Here is an 18,361-nt window from a genome sequence, read left to right as displayed (position 1 = left end):
AGTAAATAATAGAAACTGTATTATTGCATTAAAAGCCTGTCTCTTTAAAATTTTTATCTTGGGATTACTATGTATAAAAGGTGGGATTTTAAAGATTCAGTTGACAGTTACAAGCTATGCAGAAACCCACCAAGGCTTCTTTTCTCCTTTTTGGATAATGTCACATCTTTTGATTCCTTTCCTCACTTCAAATCATGGTTATTCCTCATGGGCTGTCCTCCAGATGAATCCAGCGTAAGTCATGTTGTCTTCTGTGTGGTACCTGCCCAGGGAGGCTTGTCTCACTGCATCTGCCTAAGGAAATTCACACCTGTTCTCTCCTTATTACAATTTAAACAATATCCAACCAAAGCCAGATGCCCAATGTAATCATCTTAACCAGTTTGACAAATGAGGCCACTTTTTTCCTCCCGCCACCGCCACCGCCACCCCCACCTGTTATCATTGTCTTTCACATGGACCTTAGGGCCTCCTCCAATCACTGTATACATTGCAGACAGTGAGCTTTTAAAAATTCAACCCTGATTTCACAAATGCAAATCCCAATTCTACTCCCACCCATCTTCATTTCTTTAATGGCTTAATTTCTTTAATGGCTTCCATTTGCTCTTAGGACGCCCTTAACATGGTTTGGTCAACAAAAGCATGATTTGACCCACCTACATCATCAGCTTCGTTCTGCTCTGTCTTGTTCTCTGCCATCCCCGGGGATCCTGAAGCTTCATAGGTTGTGCCATCAATTTAGGATCTCCTTGCATCGTTTTCCTCCATCTATTTCTTCCCCCTTAGAGTTCAGACCTCAGCCATCATGTCCTTAAAGGAATGAACTGCTGGGAGCAATTAAAAATTATTTCCCATTTCTTAAGGGTTCAACCAACAATAGTTGGTATCTGTTACAGCTATTACATGTCAGGCTTTATCTGAGGACTGATTAGTTTCACTTGGAGAAGGAAGCCTTTCTCATCTCCCCCAGCCCTCCAGACTACTTCAGTGCCACATACTCTCATGGATTTTGTTACTTAATAACTGTATAATTGTGTACTTTGTGGTTCATTTCCCATCTCTCCCACTGGAACACAAACTTATTGCCACTGGTCCAGCACAGTTCATGGCTCATAGTAAGCACTCAGTAAATACTTGTCAAATGATTAAATTTGCAGAAACTAATAATAACCAGTGTCAATACGAAGTGATCCCCAAGACATATCGTTAGTATGACAGGAAAGAAAGAAGGATCTGTTTTAAGTACAGGAAAGGAGTGCAGAATGTAGCTGTGGCTTCTTGGTCTCTCCAATGCCAAACATCACCTCTTCACTTGACTAATTCATTCCTATGGTTGCGCTCTTACACCCAGTTTCCAGAACCATTCTACATCAGAAACTTCACATGTTCCTTCCTCTGACTTTATCACGCCATTATTCCATTTCTGCTACTCCCATTACACTTGCTTTTCCACTTCATGGAGGCCTCTGAACCTTGATCCTTCCCTTTTCTCTAATCTAGCTCAATTATCCTCCCTCCCCCCAGTTCCCAGTCCTGGCTCAGAGACAAATCACCTTCTCCGTTGTGCAGCTGGCCCTGCTGGAAATAACACAATCATGCATTTTGGCATCATCATAGTTCCCCACAATGTGGCCAGTGAGGGATCTTTCTGAACCACAACCCCGGGTATATTATACCTGGTTAAAGCCCAACCAAACTCTTGAAATGTGGCTTGTCAGGCCCTTGATTATCCAGCTTCACTACTCAGCATTTCAGTACTCCGTTGTCTCTTTCCTGCCTGGCCACTCTCCCTGACAAGATTCCCATTCATTCATTTCTCAAAGTAATTGGCTTTGCTCTCATTCTTTCTGAGACTACTCTCCCTTAAGGTTACTCTACATTCTGAATGGCAGGATCAAGAACTTTTCAGTCTTGATCTTACCGCTGCATTTCCCATGTTCCTCTCTCCGTCCTTCTTGAAACTCTCTAACCACTGGTTCCTGGATTCGTCCCATCCTCTAATCATTTCTTCTGTCTCCTCCACAAACTCATTGTCCTCCTGTTGCACCTTAAATGTTGGTAGTCTCCAAGGTCCTTCCTTTGGCTCTATGCTGCTCATTCAACAGCTTACATGCTGAGGAGTCCCAATGTAGCCTCAGCCCAAAGTTCCCCACTGAAGGTGTCATGTTCCCACCTTCTGGAAATCACCTGAATACCCCAGAGATACTCACTTCCAACATGTTTAAACCTAGTTATCAAAAGTAGAGGCACCTGATAGCTGTCCTTGATGCCTGTCTTCCTTGACCTCACTCAACTGTCAAATCCTGCTATTTTTATTTCCTAAATACATCTGCAGTCTCTCTGATCTTCTTACCCTCCACTACTATCATCATCCTCGAGCAGGCTCTCACCATCTCTGAGACAACTGCATTAGTATCTGCTTCTTGACACTCTCGAATCTATCCGTCTATGTAGCAGCCAGAGTGAGCTTTCACTAATCCCTTGCTTAAAGTGCTTTCCAATGCCTACACATTAAAATCTACACTTTCAGAATTCCATCCCCTATGTCCCTGCTACATCAAACATTTTGATGATCCAAATATGCACAAAAGATAATTACAGATTTTTTAAAAAGCAATCTTCGTTCAACATGAGGCTCAAACTCATGACCCTGAGATCGAGTCACATGCTCTAACTTCTGAGCCAGCCAAATGCCCCAATTATGGATTTCTTTAAATAAGCTCCCACATAACATGCTAAGTGATTTCATTTACCAAACTTCATATGACACTTATTTCAGTAACACATGGCTTCAGACTGTGTTCTGAATTCAAAGTTAATACTCTTTTTGCCAATCCAAGTTTTAGTCTTCTACATCAGCCCAGGTAGTACAGATAACTAAAATAAAAACAAAACACATAGAGAATGTCACATTTTACCTTCTCCATTTATCTAATAGGATGGTAGGCATCTCAAAATCTGAGACTTTAAAGAGGATCTTTTGAAAAGGTATAAATAAAAAATCCACATTTAGTCATTAAGTTGTCTACATTCAGTTCTTACAGGTGACTGAATAAGGGCTTTCCAGAGGAATCTTCCTTGTCAGAACAACTCATCTGGGACGTAAGAACCCCAAGGATTGCTCTTGGCTCTTGGTACTAAGTAGGTATATACAGGTGACCCCTTGCACAATGCAGCGTTCGGGACACTGACCCCCCGCCCCCGGCCCCCACACACAGTTGTGTGCAACTTTTGACTCAAAAACTTAGCTACTAATAGCCTACAGTTGACAAGAAACCTATTACTGGTAACATTAATGGTCAATTAGCACATTTCTTGTTATATGTATTATATACTGTATTCTTACAATGAAGCTAGAGAGAAAAATATTAAGAAAATCTTAAGGACAATACAGTTAAGTATCTGCATATTAAGGGACCCGCACAGTTCAAACCCTGTATTGTTCAAGGGTCAACGGTAGCTTGTCAATGTAGTTCACCTGTTTGAGCCTCAATTTCTCTTAACATATAGTTCATGGATTTCCAAGGCAGATCATACATGTCACTGGGGTGGGAGTGACCACGAATCCCTTGAAACTGTATGCACAATTCTGTTCAGCTTTCTAAGTAGAGATTTCATGGCTTTCATTAGATACTTAAAGAGGCTCATGAATTCCAAAGTGGTTAAGAACATCTGGATTAAATGGTCTCTCAGATCCCTCATATTGTATGATTCTGTTTTTTAAAATTATGGAATGTGGGTATCTATTATCGGTTTAACTGGTTTTATGACAAACTCACATTATAATTACTTTTTCCTGTTCTCTGTTTTATGCTGTAACTCTAGCAAGGTTAGGCCTAAATTACAATTTTAGGCAAGTTATGAAGACAAACTTACTGCCATTTATTGCAGAAAAAAAGGGTGAAGACAGAACTAGATGACAAGGTAGCAAAAGTAACTTTTAATTTCTAAGGTTCTAAATGACTGAGATTAAGGACCGAAAAAAGCCACAAATACATAGACCCAAAATTACATTCAGCAAAAACTGCAATGCCTATAAACTATATAATAAAATAATCACAACCTATCGTTCACTTATTTCAAGCAGTAGATCGCAGTATTTCTGACTAACACGGGGAACTTGAATCATAGGGCATCTTCTGTTAATGCTTCTGTTTCCTTTAGTTCATCTCTAATTGCCTGCTTGGCATTTGCCAACTAAAATTCAAAGGATTAAAGGCTTATCACCATCTTTCTTAAAACTGGACCTACTCCTTACTTCATTCTCTGTTATGGCACCCCTGTTGGAGTTATGCAGGCTTAAGAATCAATACATTTGAGTTTGGAAGACACAATGTCTCTCAAACCCATGATAAATTCAGATAAGAAAAAGGATTACAAACCAGAAAGTTGTTGTTCCTCTATTTAGAATTAACTATTTCTTTAAGAACCCAAGGACAAATGACTCAGTTTCTTCTTAAAAAAATTGTAAAGAATAAAAGTCAGATGAAGAAATCTATAGATGAAGACCTAAAACTAAGAAAGATATTTTGAGAAGATTGAAAATTTGAAGACTTACTGGATGTTTGTTGTCAAGGAGAATTAATATTTAAAGATGATGTATTTATAGATGAAATGACATCTGGGAAGTTTCAGAAAAATACGAAGGAGGAGAGTGTATGAAGTATAGCTGATAATAAAGCTTGGTCAGAATTCAGAAAGACTGAAACTGAGTGATGGGTATGTGGTGATTCTCTAACAAAAAATTAAAATCACTAAAAAAAATCCTGATGAGAAAAAAAATGGTGTGCATATTACAACATTGTTAATGACGATGCCATACACAAGTGGAGTCTCACAAAAGCGTGGGTCGGTGGTATTCACTCAATTATCACACAAACACACAGGGATTTTATGACCACTTGGTCAATAAACTATGCAAACTGGAATTTGTTGGTCAGTGACCTGTCATACCAAATTTATATTCAACTGTTTCTTAGGACCAAAAGGATGAGGAGTGCATTTAGGAAAATCTTCAAATAAAAACAATTACACCAACCTGTGTAATGAATAATATGCTTCCTATGACAAAAATTAGCCAAGGGGTTAAACAAACTTAAGAGTTTTAAAATGAGCAAGGCAAACAGCAAAAGGTTCAAACAAGTGGGATTTTTGTAGAGCAAAATCTACTATCAAGTGTTTGAAATTACATGATCATTTCAAATGAATGACCTGATGGGTTTTATATTTGCAGCAGTAACCTAAATTCTAGTTCGTATCAGTATTTTGGAGATGCAGGCCACCTGGGTGCTGCACTAGTGACCAAGATAAGCTCTTTGTGCAACCAGAAGTGGTGAGTGCAGGGAGAAAACCATACACCCTCCTGGTCAAGCTCACTTTCTAAATGACTGTATGACAACTTTGCTCACCGCTCATGAAGTCTCCATTGGACAGAAAAGCTGCACTTACCTGTCTTCATGGACAGACTACAGTCGTCAATAATTGCCTGTGTGCTTCAGTTACCTGCTAACAATTCAAATATTCAACAGATCAACAAAGTAAGCTACATATTATTATTTTTTAAAAGTTCAGAATTTCTTCTACTAGAGATTACGGAATTGTTTTCTGCATATGTATCTTGGTATGGATTTTTTAAAATTACCCATTCTTTGTCAAAATAGTAAAAAATGATTTAAATAAATAAAAAATTTTAATATATTAAAGTGAAGAGGTACTTGGCATTTTTTTTAAATCAAATATAACATCTCTTCTTTTCAATACAAGTCAATAAAATATGATTTGGCATATTACAGTATCAACAAACTATAAAGATTAAACTTTGCAAGTCCTTAACGTATTTGGAAAGTTTGGTTTTGTAGATTGGACTGTCAAGGCCTTAACTTATTTTGCTGTTAAGGCCTAAAAAAATTCATATCTGAGAAATCTACTTTTTGAAAACTTTGGTTTGTATATTTTAAGGGTTAAGGCTTGTAAGTTATACCAACACTTGGTTTATATTAATAGCTAAAATACCGGAGCTTAGAATATATGGGAAATTCCTAAACACAGCAATTCATGAGGCAATGGAAGCCTTAACTACTGTGTACCTACCCCCTAAAGCACAATCTAAATAGGATCCCCAAATATATACATACACACTAAGTATCCTTTAGGAACTGGTTTACTTTCAGTAAGGATCATTTCCTTTAATGCTTGATGTTCAATTAAGCTTAGAATAGTGAGACAATTATTTCAACTTCAAATTTAAATCCCTATTATATATATATAAGGAAATAGCTGACTCAGTTTTCCTTATCTACAAAATGGGGATAACATATTTAATTAGCAGAGTTTTCCTAAATAATAGCACGCATGATTGATGTCAGGCTCAGAGCATTCAAAATTGTTTTTTTTTTTTTAAACTACATCTTTATTCTTTAGTATTCTACAGGCTACACTTTATATTCTTATATTTTTTTCTAATTATTATTTTACTCTTTTTGATAAATCACCGTTGTTTTCATAAGCTACCTCAAGTCCTTTGCTGACTAAACATACTCCAAGGGGGGGAAACCCAATCTAGTTTTGTTCTACAGAGTTCACAGTAAAAAGGAAGTGGAAACAGGCAACTAAGCAGAGGAAGAAGAAGAGCTGGAAAACATTTCCTTCAAGAAAATGTTCTGAAAGAATTCCACATAGGAAATAGATCCTGAAAAGTTATTTTCATTGTGGTTTAATAGGTGTTCACAAAAAGGTATTTTGTGGCAATGTCACTCTTCCTCACAAATTGAGTATTTTCATTTATTGGCCAATTTCATAAAACTTAACATTCTAAAGAGGTCAACTTTTAAAAACGACCTTAAAAATAAGTACACATTGTTTAAAGACTTAAATTTGAAACAGACCTTCTCCCCTGTAATTTTAGGCATTACTATTTCTGAGCATCAACTATGCAGATCAAATGATTAAATACCCAACTCTCCCCATTTGTAGTAACAAATAACCGCTCCCCAAAGAGGTATAAAATGTTTAGAATAGAAAATGAATAAACATCTCAACTAGTAAAATTACTCCTTTTTCCGCATTAAAAAATAACTTGTGAAAAATGTAATGTAATTACGAAGTGTCATACTCAACTATCTCTAAAATAACACATGGCATAATTTTAACTAAGAGAAATGCTAGTTTCCCAAAATAGCATGAATGTCAGCTTTTCCCGAGGTTTAAAAATAAATATTACCATTGTAACATCACTAGAAAGAAATTGAAGCATACAAGGAATAAACTATAGTTTCTTTTTATATCAAAATGTACTCTTGAAAATGTGTTTGGCACAGTGCTAAATCATATATAGTTAATACTAAATATTGCAGGATACAATAAAACCCTGGAGTTAATTGTTTACACCCTCTTATGGGAATGAAAATAATAGATACCAATTACTCAGAAGTCAGCCTATACAAACTGTATAAACAATATTTTATGTTTTGCTTTGAAAACCAGTGATATAATAAATTTTACATAAAAGACTGCAAAATAATATAAATGGATTTAAACAGATCTTTACAATAAGAAATTCAAATGGAAACAGACAAGTAACAAAGAGAAGTAAAAAAATTTATTGCAGTATTCGCTCCACCAGATTGCCTGGGGATCCCTTTTCTTGTATTGTTTTCAGGGTGACCTAATACATCAAAATCTACATTTACAAAAACTCCTTCTGCAGATAGGTCATAGATACTGCATGCTTTTTTTTTTTTTTTTTTTCAACAGAATAAATTATATATCCAGGAGATTCTGCCATTTTACAGCCTGGAAAAAACAATGCTTCCCTGGAAACTGGGCTAAGCTAAAGAAAGCCATCCGCTGCTAGGTTAAACTCCAAGAACACTTTATTAAGAACATTAACAGACTAATTTCCAACATTCACTTGTTTATTTTTTAAACAGAAAGTTTTTTTTTCCAAGATATAAACAATTTTTGTTAAACTATAATACAGTGGGAGTAGAAATGAACTGAGAATCTGTTTCTGCTGCACAACAGCGAAGGGAGCTCCCACAAAAATGTTTGCCCAACATTTCCTTCTCTCGTTCCTGCATCCCAGGTTCCATTCTTACTCTTCATAAAACTGATTTTTTTTTTTTGTTTTTTTTGCCAGAATGTTGATATTTCAAGTTTTTCTGCCTTTTAAAAAAATTCCTGTAAATTTGGCTGCATGTACAAATTCATTAGCTGGAAGTCCCATCCTTGGCGGCATACAGGGATCGTAAAGTCTGAACAACTTTATTAGTCAGCTTATTAGCACTCGTTAGAGCAATTTTTTTGTAAATAATGTCTGACTCTTTAATAGTGTCTACCCAAGGCACCAGTTTGCGGCCATCACGGCGCTTAGCCTCAGTCCAGGAGCCACTGTAGGAGCCTGCCATCCACTGAACACTGAAGCCATTGCTGGTTTTCTGTACTACTCTTGCAATTTGTGGTCGATCTTTGTACTTTGGACAGCAAATAGCGATGACATCCATGACGTCAACACTTTCATTCATCTGTGCTGCCAACTCCGTAGAGTCTGAATTTCGTTTTGACCTTCTCAATGACTAAAACATTGGAGGGGGGGGGAAAAAAGACGAAGTGTTACACAAAAGAATTTTAGTGAAATTTTTGTTTTTATTGCTTTTAATCCCTTGACGCCGGGAGTTGGGATTTCCCAGCACACTTCCATTGCCGGCAATGAGACGCACCGTGACCGCCAGCGCCAAGGGGTTAACATATACTTGTAAAACCATGTAACTCTTAATTTGTACCCGTGTCTTCACTCTTATTGATATATAAAATTATATATACATATGAACCATAAAGCTACATAAAACTTAGCAACAATAAAAAAGGGTAACACACATTAATACAATCCAAAGAAAAATTAATAACCCTTTATGCTGGATAAGTCTCATTTCTGTTTTTTTTTTTATTGTCTTTTATGTTAAACTTTCTACAAAAGGATGTATAAATGGTTAAGTAGAGAATCTCTATCTACAAAATGTTTTCTCTCATAAGTATTACATTACTTGGTGTACATTTAAGAGACTGACATATATAAGCACATAAAAATCATTTTACGTAATACGCTGCGAAATACGTTGACTCCTCCTCCGCCTCACCCCTGAAGTGCCTCCTCCTCTATCCTCCCCATCACTTTCATCATCTTCTGTCTCTGCTGCTGCATTATTTTTAGGGCTGCCTCCTCCAAGCAGCGAGGTAATTGCTTTGTTCCGAGCATTTGTACTGGCTGACACCTCCCCTTCTTCCTCCTCTTCATCAGGGTCCAGATGTTCCATGAGAAGTTTGAACTGCAAAAATTAGATATGAATTTAGAGTTAAGTAAATAATCTTAAAGAAGCCTGTTAAATCCCTAAATGTCTCCTGTTTAATTTTTTTCCTAAATGTCTTCTAGGCAGCAGTTGCGTGTGGGTACTAGTTTAGAAGCTAAACAGATTTTTGCTATTGTCCAAGACAGGGCCTGGCAAATCTTTTCTATAAAGAGCAAGATAGTAAGTATTTTTGGCTTTGCAGGCCATATGGTCTCTGTCATAACTACATAACTCTACCATAGTAGTGTGAAAGCAGCTAGAGACAATACATAAATAAACTGGCATGGCTGTTTCAATAAAACTTTATTTAAATTGGCAGTGGGGAAAAGAATAAAAAAAAATAAAAAATAAACAGGCAGCAGGGGCCAGACTTGGCCCATAAGATGGAGTTTGCTGACCCTGGTCCAAGTCATCAAGTAACCAGATGATTAATAATTAATTACTGATAGGCATCTTTCAAGTTCTCTATCCCCTTTGCCCTCTGCCAAGGGGGTAAAGGAAGATACAAGAGGAAGAAAAGGATGTTAAAGAATTTAAAAAGAGAACTAAAATAATTTTCAGCTTTAGAGTATAAGGTTTGCAGTCAATGAATAATATGAAAAACATGTATAGGTTTCATTATTTAAAAAAAATTATTTTTAGAGAGCAAGGGAGAGAGTGAGGGAGGAGGGAAAGAGAGTGCGTGAGCAGGGGATGGGGGAGAGGGAAAAGAGGGAAGAGGGGAAGCAGATTCCCTGCTGAGCAGGGAGCAGAATGCCAAAGTGGGGCTCTATCTCCTGATAGGGAGATCATGACCTGAGTGGTAACCGAGAGTCGGACACTTAACTGACCGAGCCACCCAGGTGCCCCTGTGTAGGTTTCATTCTTGGTCAAAAATATTATTAGTTATGTTCAGCTAGTTGCTTTAAGTAGATTTAAAATAAAAAATTATTTTTATTTTTAGGGACAATCTCAAACCCCACCCCTCCATGTTTTCAAACATAAAACTTTCCTGTGGTAAAATATACATAAAACTTACCATTCTAATGATTTTAAAGTGTTCAATTCACTGCAATTAAGTATATTCACAGTGTTGTGTAATCATCATCATCATTTCCAAAGCTTTATCATCTCAAACAGAAACTCATTCTGTATCTATTAAAACAACAGCTCCCCCATTCCTTCCCCCCCCCCCCCAGCTCCTGGTAACCTCTATTCCATTTTCTGTCTCTATGAAATTTGCCTATTCTTAAAGACATTTAAAAAGCTCATTTTATACATACACACTCTCACATACTTGTTAACTGAGTATATATGTAAGATATATACAAGTATATAAACCTGTATACACTTCTGTAAGAACCCATGAAAAAGCAGTGATACTGGTTGCCAGGAAGGAGAGCAACAGAATGGCTGAGGAGGGCAGGAGGATGACTTTTCCTGATTTTTGCTTTTATGAACTATAAACCGTGTAATCTACTGAATTAAAAAAGAAATACTATGTGGGCATGGCTTTTCCCTGAAACTTGCCTACAAACGCTCATTCTCACTAAAATAACATGAGTGGTGGGCTGGCATTTTCTAAGACAAAATATGATGCAAGGGGGTGAAATGGGAAAGGCAAGCTTCAAGTAACTCATTAAAACCACACAGAGAAAAATAATCCTGATAGTTCATGAAGCTTCCATGTAAGGGAGAGAGCCATCTCCCCCCAAAGAATTTACTTTTCAAAAAAGTATTATTAGAAGGAAATGTATTTTGGTTTTACTACTCACATCTAGATACTGTTTTACTATACTCCTCTTCACATCTTCAGTGATTTTGGAATTAGCCATATCACTCCGCAGGAAGTCCAGTGTTTGTTTGGGATGAAAATGAACTCCTGTTTTTCGGTTTATCGCTTTATCATATACTTTCGCAGATTCAGATGGAGAGTATTTCTGAATTTTACTGTTTTGGGAAAACAAAGTCATGAACTTTAAAATTTTTTCAGGCATTTATATTTAAGTGATTGTAGTTAACGTCATTTACTAATAATTAAAATTTTTGTCACACAGATTTCAACCAGTGAACTTCTACACAAAAATAATTAAAAAGGGAAGTAAAGATATAAAGGAAAAGAATAAAAAGAATATCCTCTTGTTTCCATCAGTATTTGTCTTGAATAGAGGCATTATTTAAATGCAAGTAATTTCTCATGTCTTTTTTGAATACCATGTTTATGACTGCAGAACAGTTTCAAAATAAATACTGCTTTACCTCCACGTTACTGCCCTCCAACTGTTCATCGTCTACACAGCAGCCAGAATGTTTACAAACCTGTTTCATATTATTAACAACTCTGGCTTTAAAATCTTCTCAACTCCCTAGCACCACTCCAAGACCTTACAGGGTTTTACATTGTTTTGAACTAGTTGCCAACATTTAACATCAAGATATTTCTCATAAAAACCTGGATTATCTAGCTTCTCTTGAAAAAGTGGAAGCTCCTGGCCACATCATGCTCACCCTCTTCCATGGTGACAAACTGATGAACGTCTGAGTAATACTTGAGACCTTTAAATAAAACATTCTCTTTCCAGTTTGCCAGTGAATTTCTACCAAATCTACTTTATTCTGTTTCATGATCTGTCCCCTAAGAACATTTGACTTTGTGATTCCTACTGTAAGGTTTTCATGAATATGAAAAATGACCAAAGTTTCATGGGTACAGGCAGAAAAAAGATACCTATAGTGACCAGTCATGGGTAAAATTATAGGGTATTCATAACAATCAGCACTTTCCTATTTTATAGAGCACAGTAAAGACCATTTGGGTTTTATTGGAGCTCAGCCTAGTTGGTCTGAATCTATTCTTTATTCACAGCTCTTTAAAAACTTAAAATTGCAATCTATTTTAAGATTAGCCTAATTCTCTAATAAGATCTATTTAAGGAAATCAACAAAGTTAAGTCCTTTCACTTATAATGCAACTAGGGAATGTTTTTCCTCTCAAATAAAAAACAGCAAACAAATTGTGGTATGTTACACAACAAAATACTATATAGCAGCAAAAAGGAACAAACTCCTTCTTTAAAAGGGACATTTTTAATATGAAAGTAAACATGCAATCAAAACTGGGTTTCATATTTCTTTATAATTTGAACAGGGTAAAGTTTTTTCTCTCACTGCTTATGTAACCTTACCTATCAGAAAATCCACAGAGATTCTTCAAATGCTGTTTTAACATCAGAAGCAATAAAATACCCTGGGAGACATTTGCAAATTCAATTAAAGGAGCTGAATTCTCTGGCAAACATTTCATCACTGAATTTATATCATCTTCTGAATCTGAGTCTGAATCTGAATCTACACGTTTTCGTGACTTCCGAGGCCTGGAAACTTCTTCTTCACTCTCACTTGACTCATTTTCCTTACTAGGTGATGATTTTCTCTCTTTCCTTTTGTCTTTTACCATTGACTGGGGGGGGAAAAAAAGGAAAAATAGTAACAAAATACCACTAATAAATAATTATGCTCTATTTACAAGCTTCAAAAAGCATCTCTAAATTAATATTTTATATATTGAAACCTTCTGACTTTCCATAAACAATTAGGTTCCAAGACTAAACAAAATCATATGTAATCCATTGCTCTGATGCCCCCTCCCCAAAAGCCCTTCTCAAATATCAAAAGGAAACAGTTTTGTTATCGGATAGAAATGAAAGATAAATTAGTTATGAAAGTATCAATTTGGTACCTAGGTAAATCACTACAGAGAAAATTTTGACAGTAATTATAATTTAAGTAAGGGCGCTTAATTTAAGCACCTGGATGGCTCAGTCAGTAGAGCATGTGACTCTTGATCTCAGGGTCATGAGTTTGAGTCCCACAATGGGCACAGAGATTATTTAAAAAAAGAAAAAACCAGTGCTAAATATAATTTAACTGAAGAGAATAGGCTTGAACACAGCAACTTCTATCAAACTCTCCCTTTTAAGAACTTTTCAACAAGAGAATATGCAACTTTTCTTGAATAGTTAAATTCTGTGGGTTTTTTTTTTTTCTTGATACTTTATGAAACTGTTAGCTCTTAAAAAGGAAGTCAGCTGGATTTAAAAGAGGGAAAAGACCAGATTACAAAGCAATTATTACTGTTAAAGAAGAAATAAAACTGGAGAAACATTTACAAATATATCCACAACAGTAAGTGAAGTAAAATAAGATAACATGATGACTCAAGTTTCTGGGAAATTATTAACTTCTCAAAAACTTTAAGGGGCACCTAGGGATTCTGTTAAAAAAATAGAGACTATTTCAGCAGGTCTAGGGTGGGACCTAGGGTTCTGTAGTTCTAACAAGATCTCAAGTGAGGCCAGTGCTGCTGGGTCGTGGTGCACATTTCAAGCAACAAGGGTTTAGTTGCCTCTATAATTCCAACCTTTAGGTGTTATAATAATCTCCCTGATTTACTAGTGTGATCAGGGGGAGTTCTGAGCACAACAATTTTGTAAAATGAGATCTACCTGTATCATCAGGCACATAAAATTATTCCAATTAATTTTTAAATAATTTACTGAGTGCCTACTAGGTGTTCAAGTGCTATACCAGGTGCTATTACAAATGAAACCAATTACACTTCCTCCTAAAAACCGTTAAGAGAAAAGACATAAGGTTTATAATAAACTCGGTAAAGATTTTGGGCACACAATATGCCAGTTCCATTATGATGCTGGTGCTCAGGGATAAGGAAATCAATAGTATTATACCTTTTGTTTTTCCTTATTTTTTATTTTTTAAGATTTTATTTATTTGACAGAGAGAGATACAGCGAGAGGAGGAACACAAGCAGGGGGAGCAGGAGAGGGAGAGCAGGCTTCCCGCAGAGCAAGGAGCCCGATGCGGGGCTCAATCCCAGGACCCTGGGACCATGGCCTGAGCCGAAGGCAGACACTTAACGACTAAGCCCCCCAGGCACCCCTTTGTTTTTCCTTATAAGTAAGCTATTTATATCTCTTCAAGTATACTATTGTGATCTACAGTATTACCAGATTTATAGAATAGCAAGATGCTTTAAAATGGGGTTTAAATGAATATATGAATGGACACCAAACACTTAAGATCAGTGCTTAAAGAGAAAAAAAGAAGTGGGATGGCTTATCAAAAGAACAATCCATATATAAATATATATATGTGTGTATATATTTCCACTTAAATGATCTGGAATGGAATGGTTTTAGGTCTTTCTTAATAGAAATGAAATGGCAACCCACTTCTCCCCAATTCAAACACTGCCCAGATTTTAACAAATTCATTTAGAAAGACTTTACCTGTGAAAAGAAAAAAAAAAAAAAAGAACAATGGAAACAAAACAGTGAGAAGAGCATGCCTGCACTCTGACAGATGCATTAAGAATAGTAATGTGTGTAACTTACCTCCTTGAATGACTGCAGTAGGTTACTACCAGAAACTGAGAGTGTAATGTCTATATGATGCATTATAAACAACGGCTCTTCCTGTGTCTGGTATGGAAAACAGGCTAGATTGTCTGCTATATACAAGAGCATATTCACTTCTGTTTTCTGTAAATTTTAAAAAAAGGTACATATGTTTAGTGGATAATCTAGAAATCCATCCAAAAAGCCTTTTTAGAAAAAATATTAGAGGGCACTTTCACCTCAGTTAATGTTTCAGAAAGAGAAGGGTAGAGGAGGGAGGGAGAGAGCAGGGGAGGGAGGTAAGAAAAAGGGATGAAGGGGAACAGAAATGGATTTTATAAAATAATCTTATACCCATTTTAAGAGATTTCATAATGACTTATACCATGGACCTCAGGAAGGGAAGAGGTGAAATTTTTCAGTGCACCCAAGTGGGATTCCCTGAAGTTTTCTTATAGAGTATATGGAATCTTTATGATAAATCCATACCACATCAGAAAGTATACATATGAATTCATAATGATTTGTCATTGTGCTTCTAAGAGTTTAACCCATATGGAGATCAGTTACACACAGTTACTATTCTGCCCTCAAAAATAAGCGGTAATCATAGTACTAACATGTGGGTTAAAAAAAATCAAAGTTCATGTATTCAAAAAACATTTGTCCGTTTCCTACATATTCATAACTCAGAGTATCAGTCATTCTGATAGGGCCATACCATAGTCTCACAAAGGCAAAATTTAAGGCAAAAGTTATGGTTACTACTAGTTGCTATAAAAAGAAGTAGCAGAGGCTTTCAGTATTTCATGATCATACAGAATGAATATAAACATAAAGGCACATTAATATTTAAATTCCTTTAAAACACAGCTTAGGGGAAAAAAAAAAAAAGGAAAGAGAAAATATAGCAATCAAACACACTCCCCCTCCTGCCATCTCACCTACCCCTCTCCTGCCATGCAAACAATGCAAAACCTAACAGCGGCATCAGCAACAACAAAATCCCATAGGACAGATGCAATAAACTTGCTACTACTCTATTTTTTATTTTTAAATATGTATCAACACTTACGTGTTAAAGTTGGGGAAATGCAGACACAGAACTCCACCTTGTCTATTAGTTTTAACACTAATTTATATATATATATATTTTTTTTCTCCTAAAACTGAAAACGTTCAGGACTACTCTGAATAAACCTTTTTAAAACTCTGAAATTCTTCAACTTTGGTCATAAAAAAGTCCTATATTGCTCTTTCCTTTCAAAAATCAAATTTCTTAAAAGAATACTCTAGAGCTGCTCCTCCCATGTCTTCCTCACCACTCTTCAATCACAATCAAGCTTGTGTCCCTCACTGCTTGAGGGCCGCCATCTAATCTCGCCCCATTTCTTTTTTTTTTAAATATCTTATTCTCCACCCTTTCCTTCTTGAAATTTTCTTCTTCCTTAGTTTTCTCTTCCTACCTCTTTGACTATTCCTCTTTCTATGTCCTTCTCAACTCCTTTTCAACAATCCTATTATTTTCTCAGGTGCTCAGGACAAAAGTATTCCAGTTATCCTTTGACGATTCTCACACAGCCTCATTTATTACTTCTTCACAACACTTCTTTCCTTTTCCTACTGTCATCATAATAGATCAATACCTTGTTACCTCCAGTGTGAACACAATGCTAAAAAATCCATGTTCCTAAAATGCTCTTTGGCACCTGTCTGCATCACTTTATTCAAATGCTTTTTTTGGTTTCTCACGGTCTACAAGATCCTCCATAAACCATGCCTCATTATGACCTTTCTGCTCCAGTCTAACGATCTATTCGTTATTTCCCACACATTCTTATCTTTGTACCTTTATTATGTTTTTACCCCTGGCTTAAGCAGTAGATCTATTTCATCTAATCTTATCTAATCTCCCAGGCCTTCAGTGATTCGTTCCTCCTCTGACATCCTTTGTTGGAAATAGCCAGGAGACAGCATTCCATTATGATAGCTGAATTACCAGCTTAGCATTGTGCATGCTGGGGTGACAGAACACTGAGCTAAGGACAGACAGAAGGGCAATGAAACCACACAGGAACAAAGCTCAGGAGACGAGGTAAGGACTAGAGCAGTATCTACAGTACAAACCACCTGGCTTGCAGAATATGCTAACCTTAACTATATTTTACTTCCTTTATATTGTGTCCTGTCACCACAACTGGATGGAGGTAAGATCAGTGAGGGCAAGACTACTATATCACACCATTTCTACTCCTAGCATGATGCCCTAGACACAATGGAAACTTAATACTGATGATGATATGATGATGGTGGTGGTGATGATGATGATTAAATTATATTCCAAGTATTTCTGAAATATATGCTTGTAATATTTATTTGCTAGATCACATATCAAAGAATTTCATGTAGCACTTAAAAAGAGGTCTAGTGAAGTATCTACATTCTGGCAATTTAAATTTTGTTTTATTGAAGAAAATTCTAGTTTTGGGATAACAACAAAGTCAACTTTTAGGTGATTAAAATAAAAAACCCCTTTTGTTCTTCTCACAACTTTACACACACACCGTACACACTGGAAAGCTCCATGTGGGCAGACACGACATCTGTCCTACCTACTGTTTTATCTTCATCTCTTAGCACAATGATTACCGCACATGGCAGGTGCTGAATAAATATTTATGGAAAATGAATGAATACACTAAGAGGTAAGCTTAAAGAACAGGACTTTCTATTTTCTTGGCTTATGGACCTGGCCAATGCAACTTGTGCAATAACCCAAAGGATCAAAACTGTAATTACACAAAAGTGGGCTCTTCATTAAGGAAGTCAAGCTGAACAAATAAGGATCTCAGCAGCCAAAAACCTGCAACAGTTATTCTAACAATACTTGAGTGTGACAGAAATAAGTGAAATTTCACCTTATTTATTGAAGTAATAATCTATCCTCCCCAAAGTGAGAGTTTAGTGATAGGGCATTTAAAATTATGCTTAAAAGAACTGTTATCAAAGTTTGTAAGACACTCAGTATGGAGACACAATTACATTTTATCCCTCACTGTATTTATACTCATGCAAAATTTCCCCTCCAAATTTGACTATATACCTTATAATTACTATAGAAGATGTAAAGAAACACGTATTTAATATAGTCACTATTATTTACTAAAATGGTAATATTTTCAAAATGATGACTACTTTAGGCATAAAACTGATAGAACATTTATTTTCTTAAAATAATAATTTTTTTATACTTACAGCTGTGTCATCAAAGAGGTTGAGTAAAGAAATCAGAAAGGCCCGTCTGTGTTGGCGGTTTCCACGGATCATGGAGTAAAGGTGTGAACACAAAGCACTAGAGGACTCATCTTGTCTGAAACCCCTTACAGGATCTTTTAGGCATGTGTTGATTGCCTGTTGTACCTGGTAAGACATCTTCATACCAGCCACTGCTTTCATCTGAAATCAATAAAAGCCTCATTTTGACATGGAAATTAGTTAAGAGTCAAATTAAAAATACACTTTGAGCATTACAGTCAGAAGCTAACTCCACTGTTTGGTTTTCTTATTTAAAATAATAAAATCACAGAACACAAATGCTGGAAGGAGTATCAGAGATCA

The 18,361-nt window shown here is 36.2% G+C and overlaps 1 protein-coding gene across 4 annotated transcripts in view; it reads right to left on the bottom strand.

Annotated features, from left to right (window-relative positions):
* Positions 1-7,263: 7,263 nt before the first annotated feature.
* Positions 7,264-18,361, bottom strand: part of LOC118006502 (nipped-B-like protein) — a 205,924-nt gene continuing 194,826 nt past the window's right edge. For 2 of the 4 annotated variants that reach the window (XM_034999187.1, XM_034999190.1), the window contains 6 exons: positions 17,999-18,199; positions 14,741-14,887; positions 12,512-12,786; positions 11,102-11,276; positions 9,138-9,326; positions 7,264-8,576 (listed from right to left, as the gene is read on the bottom strand). In XM_034999187.1, coding sequence (XP_034855078.1) covers positions 8,211-8,576; positions 9,138-9,326; positions 11,102-11,276; positions 12,512-12,786; positions 14,741-14,887; positions 17,999-18,199 — 1,353 coding nt within the window. In that variant the 3' untranslated portion in view covers positions 7,264-8,210. Of the gene's footprint in view, positions 8,577-9,096; positions 9,327-11,101; positions 11,277-12,511; positions 12,787-14,740; positions 14,888-17,998; positions 18,200-18,361 lie in introns of all 4 variants that reach the window. The other 2 variants (XM_034999189.1, XM_034999188.1) reach the window with 2 other exon arrangements.

This window comes from Mirounga leonina, unplaced genomic scaffold, assembly GCF_011800145.1.
Source record: "Mirounga leonina isolate KUSES-001 unplaced genomic scaffold, KU_Mleo_1.0 Mir_97, whole genome shotgun sequence".
NCBI lineage: Eukaryota > Metazoa > Chordata > Mammalia > Carnivora > Phocidae > Mirounga > Mirounga leonina.
Note: the sequence above shows the minus strand (reverse complement) of the source record. Positions and strands in the feature narration are given on the sequence as shown.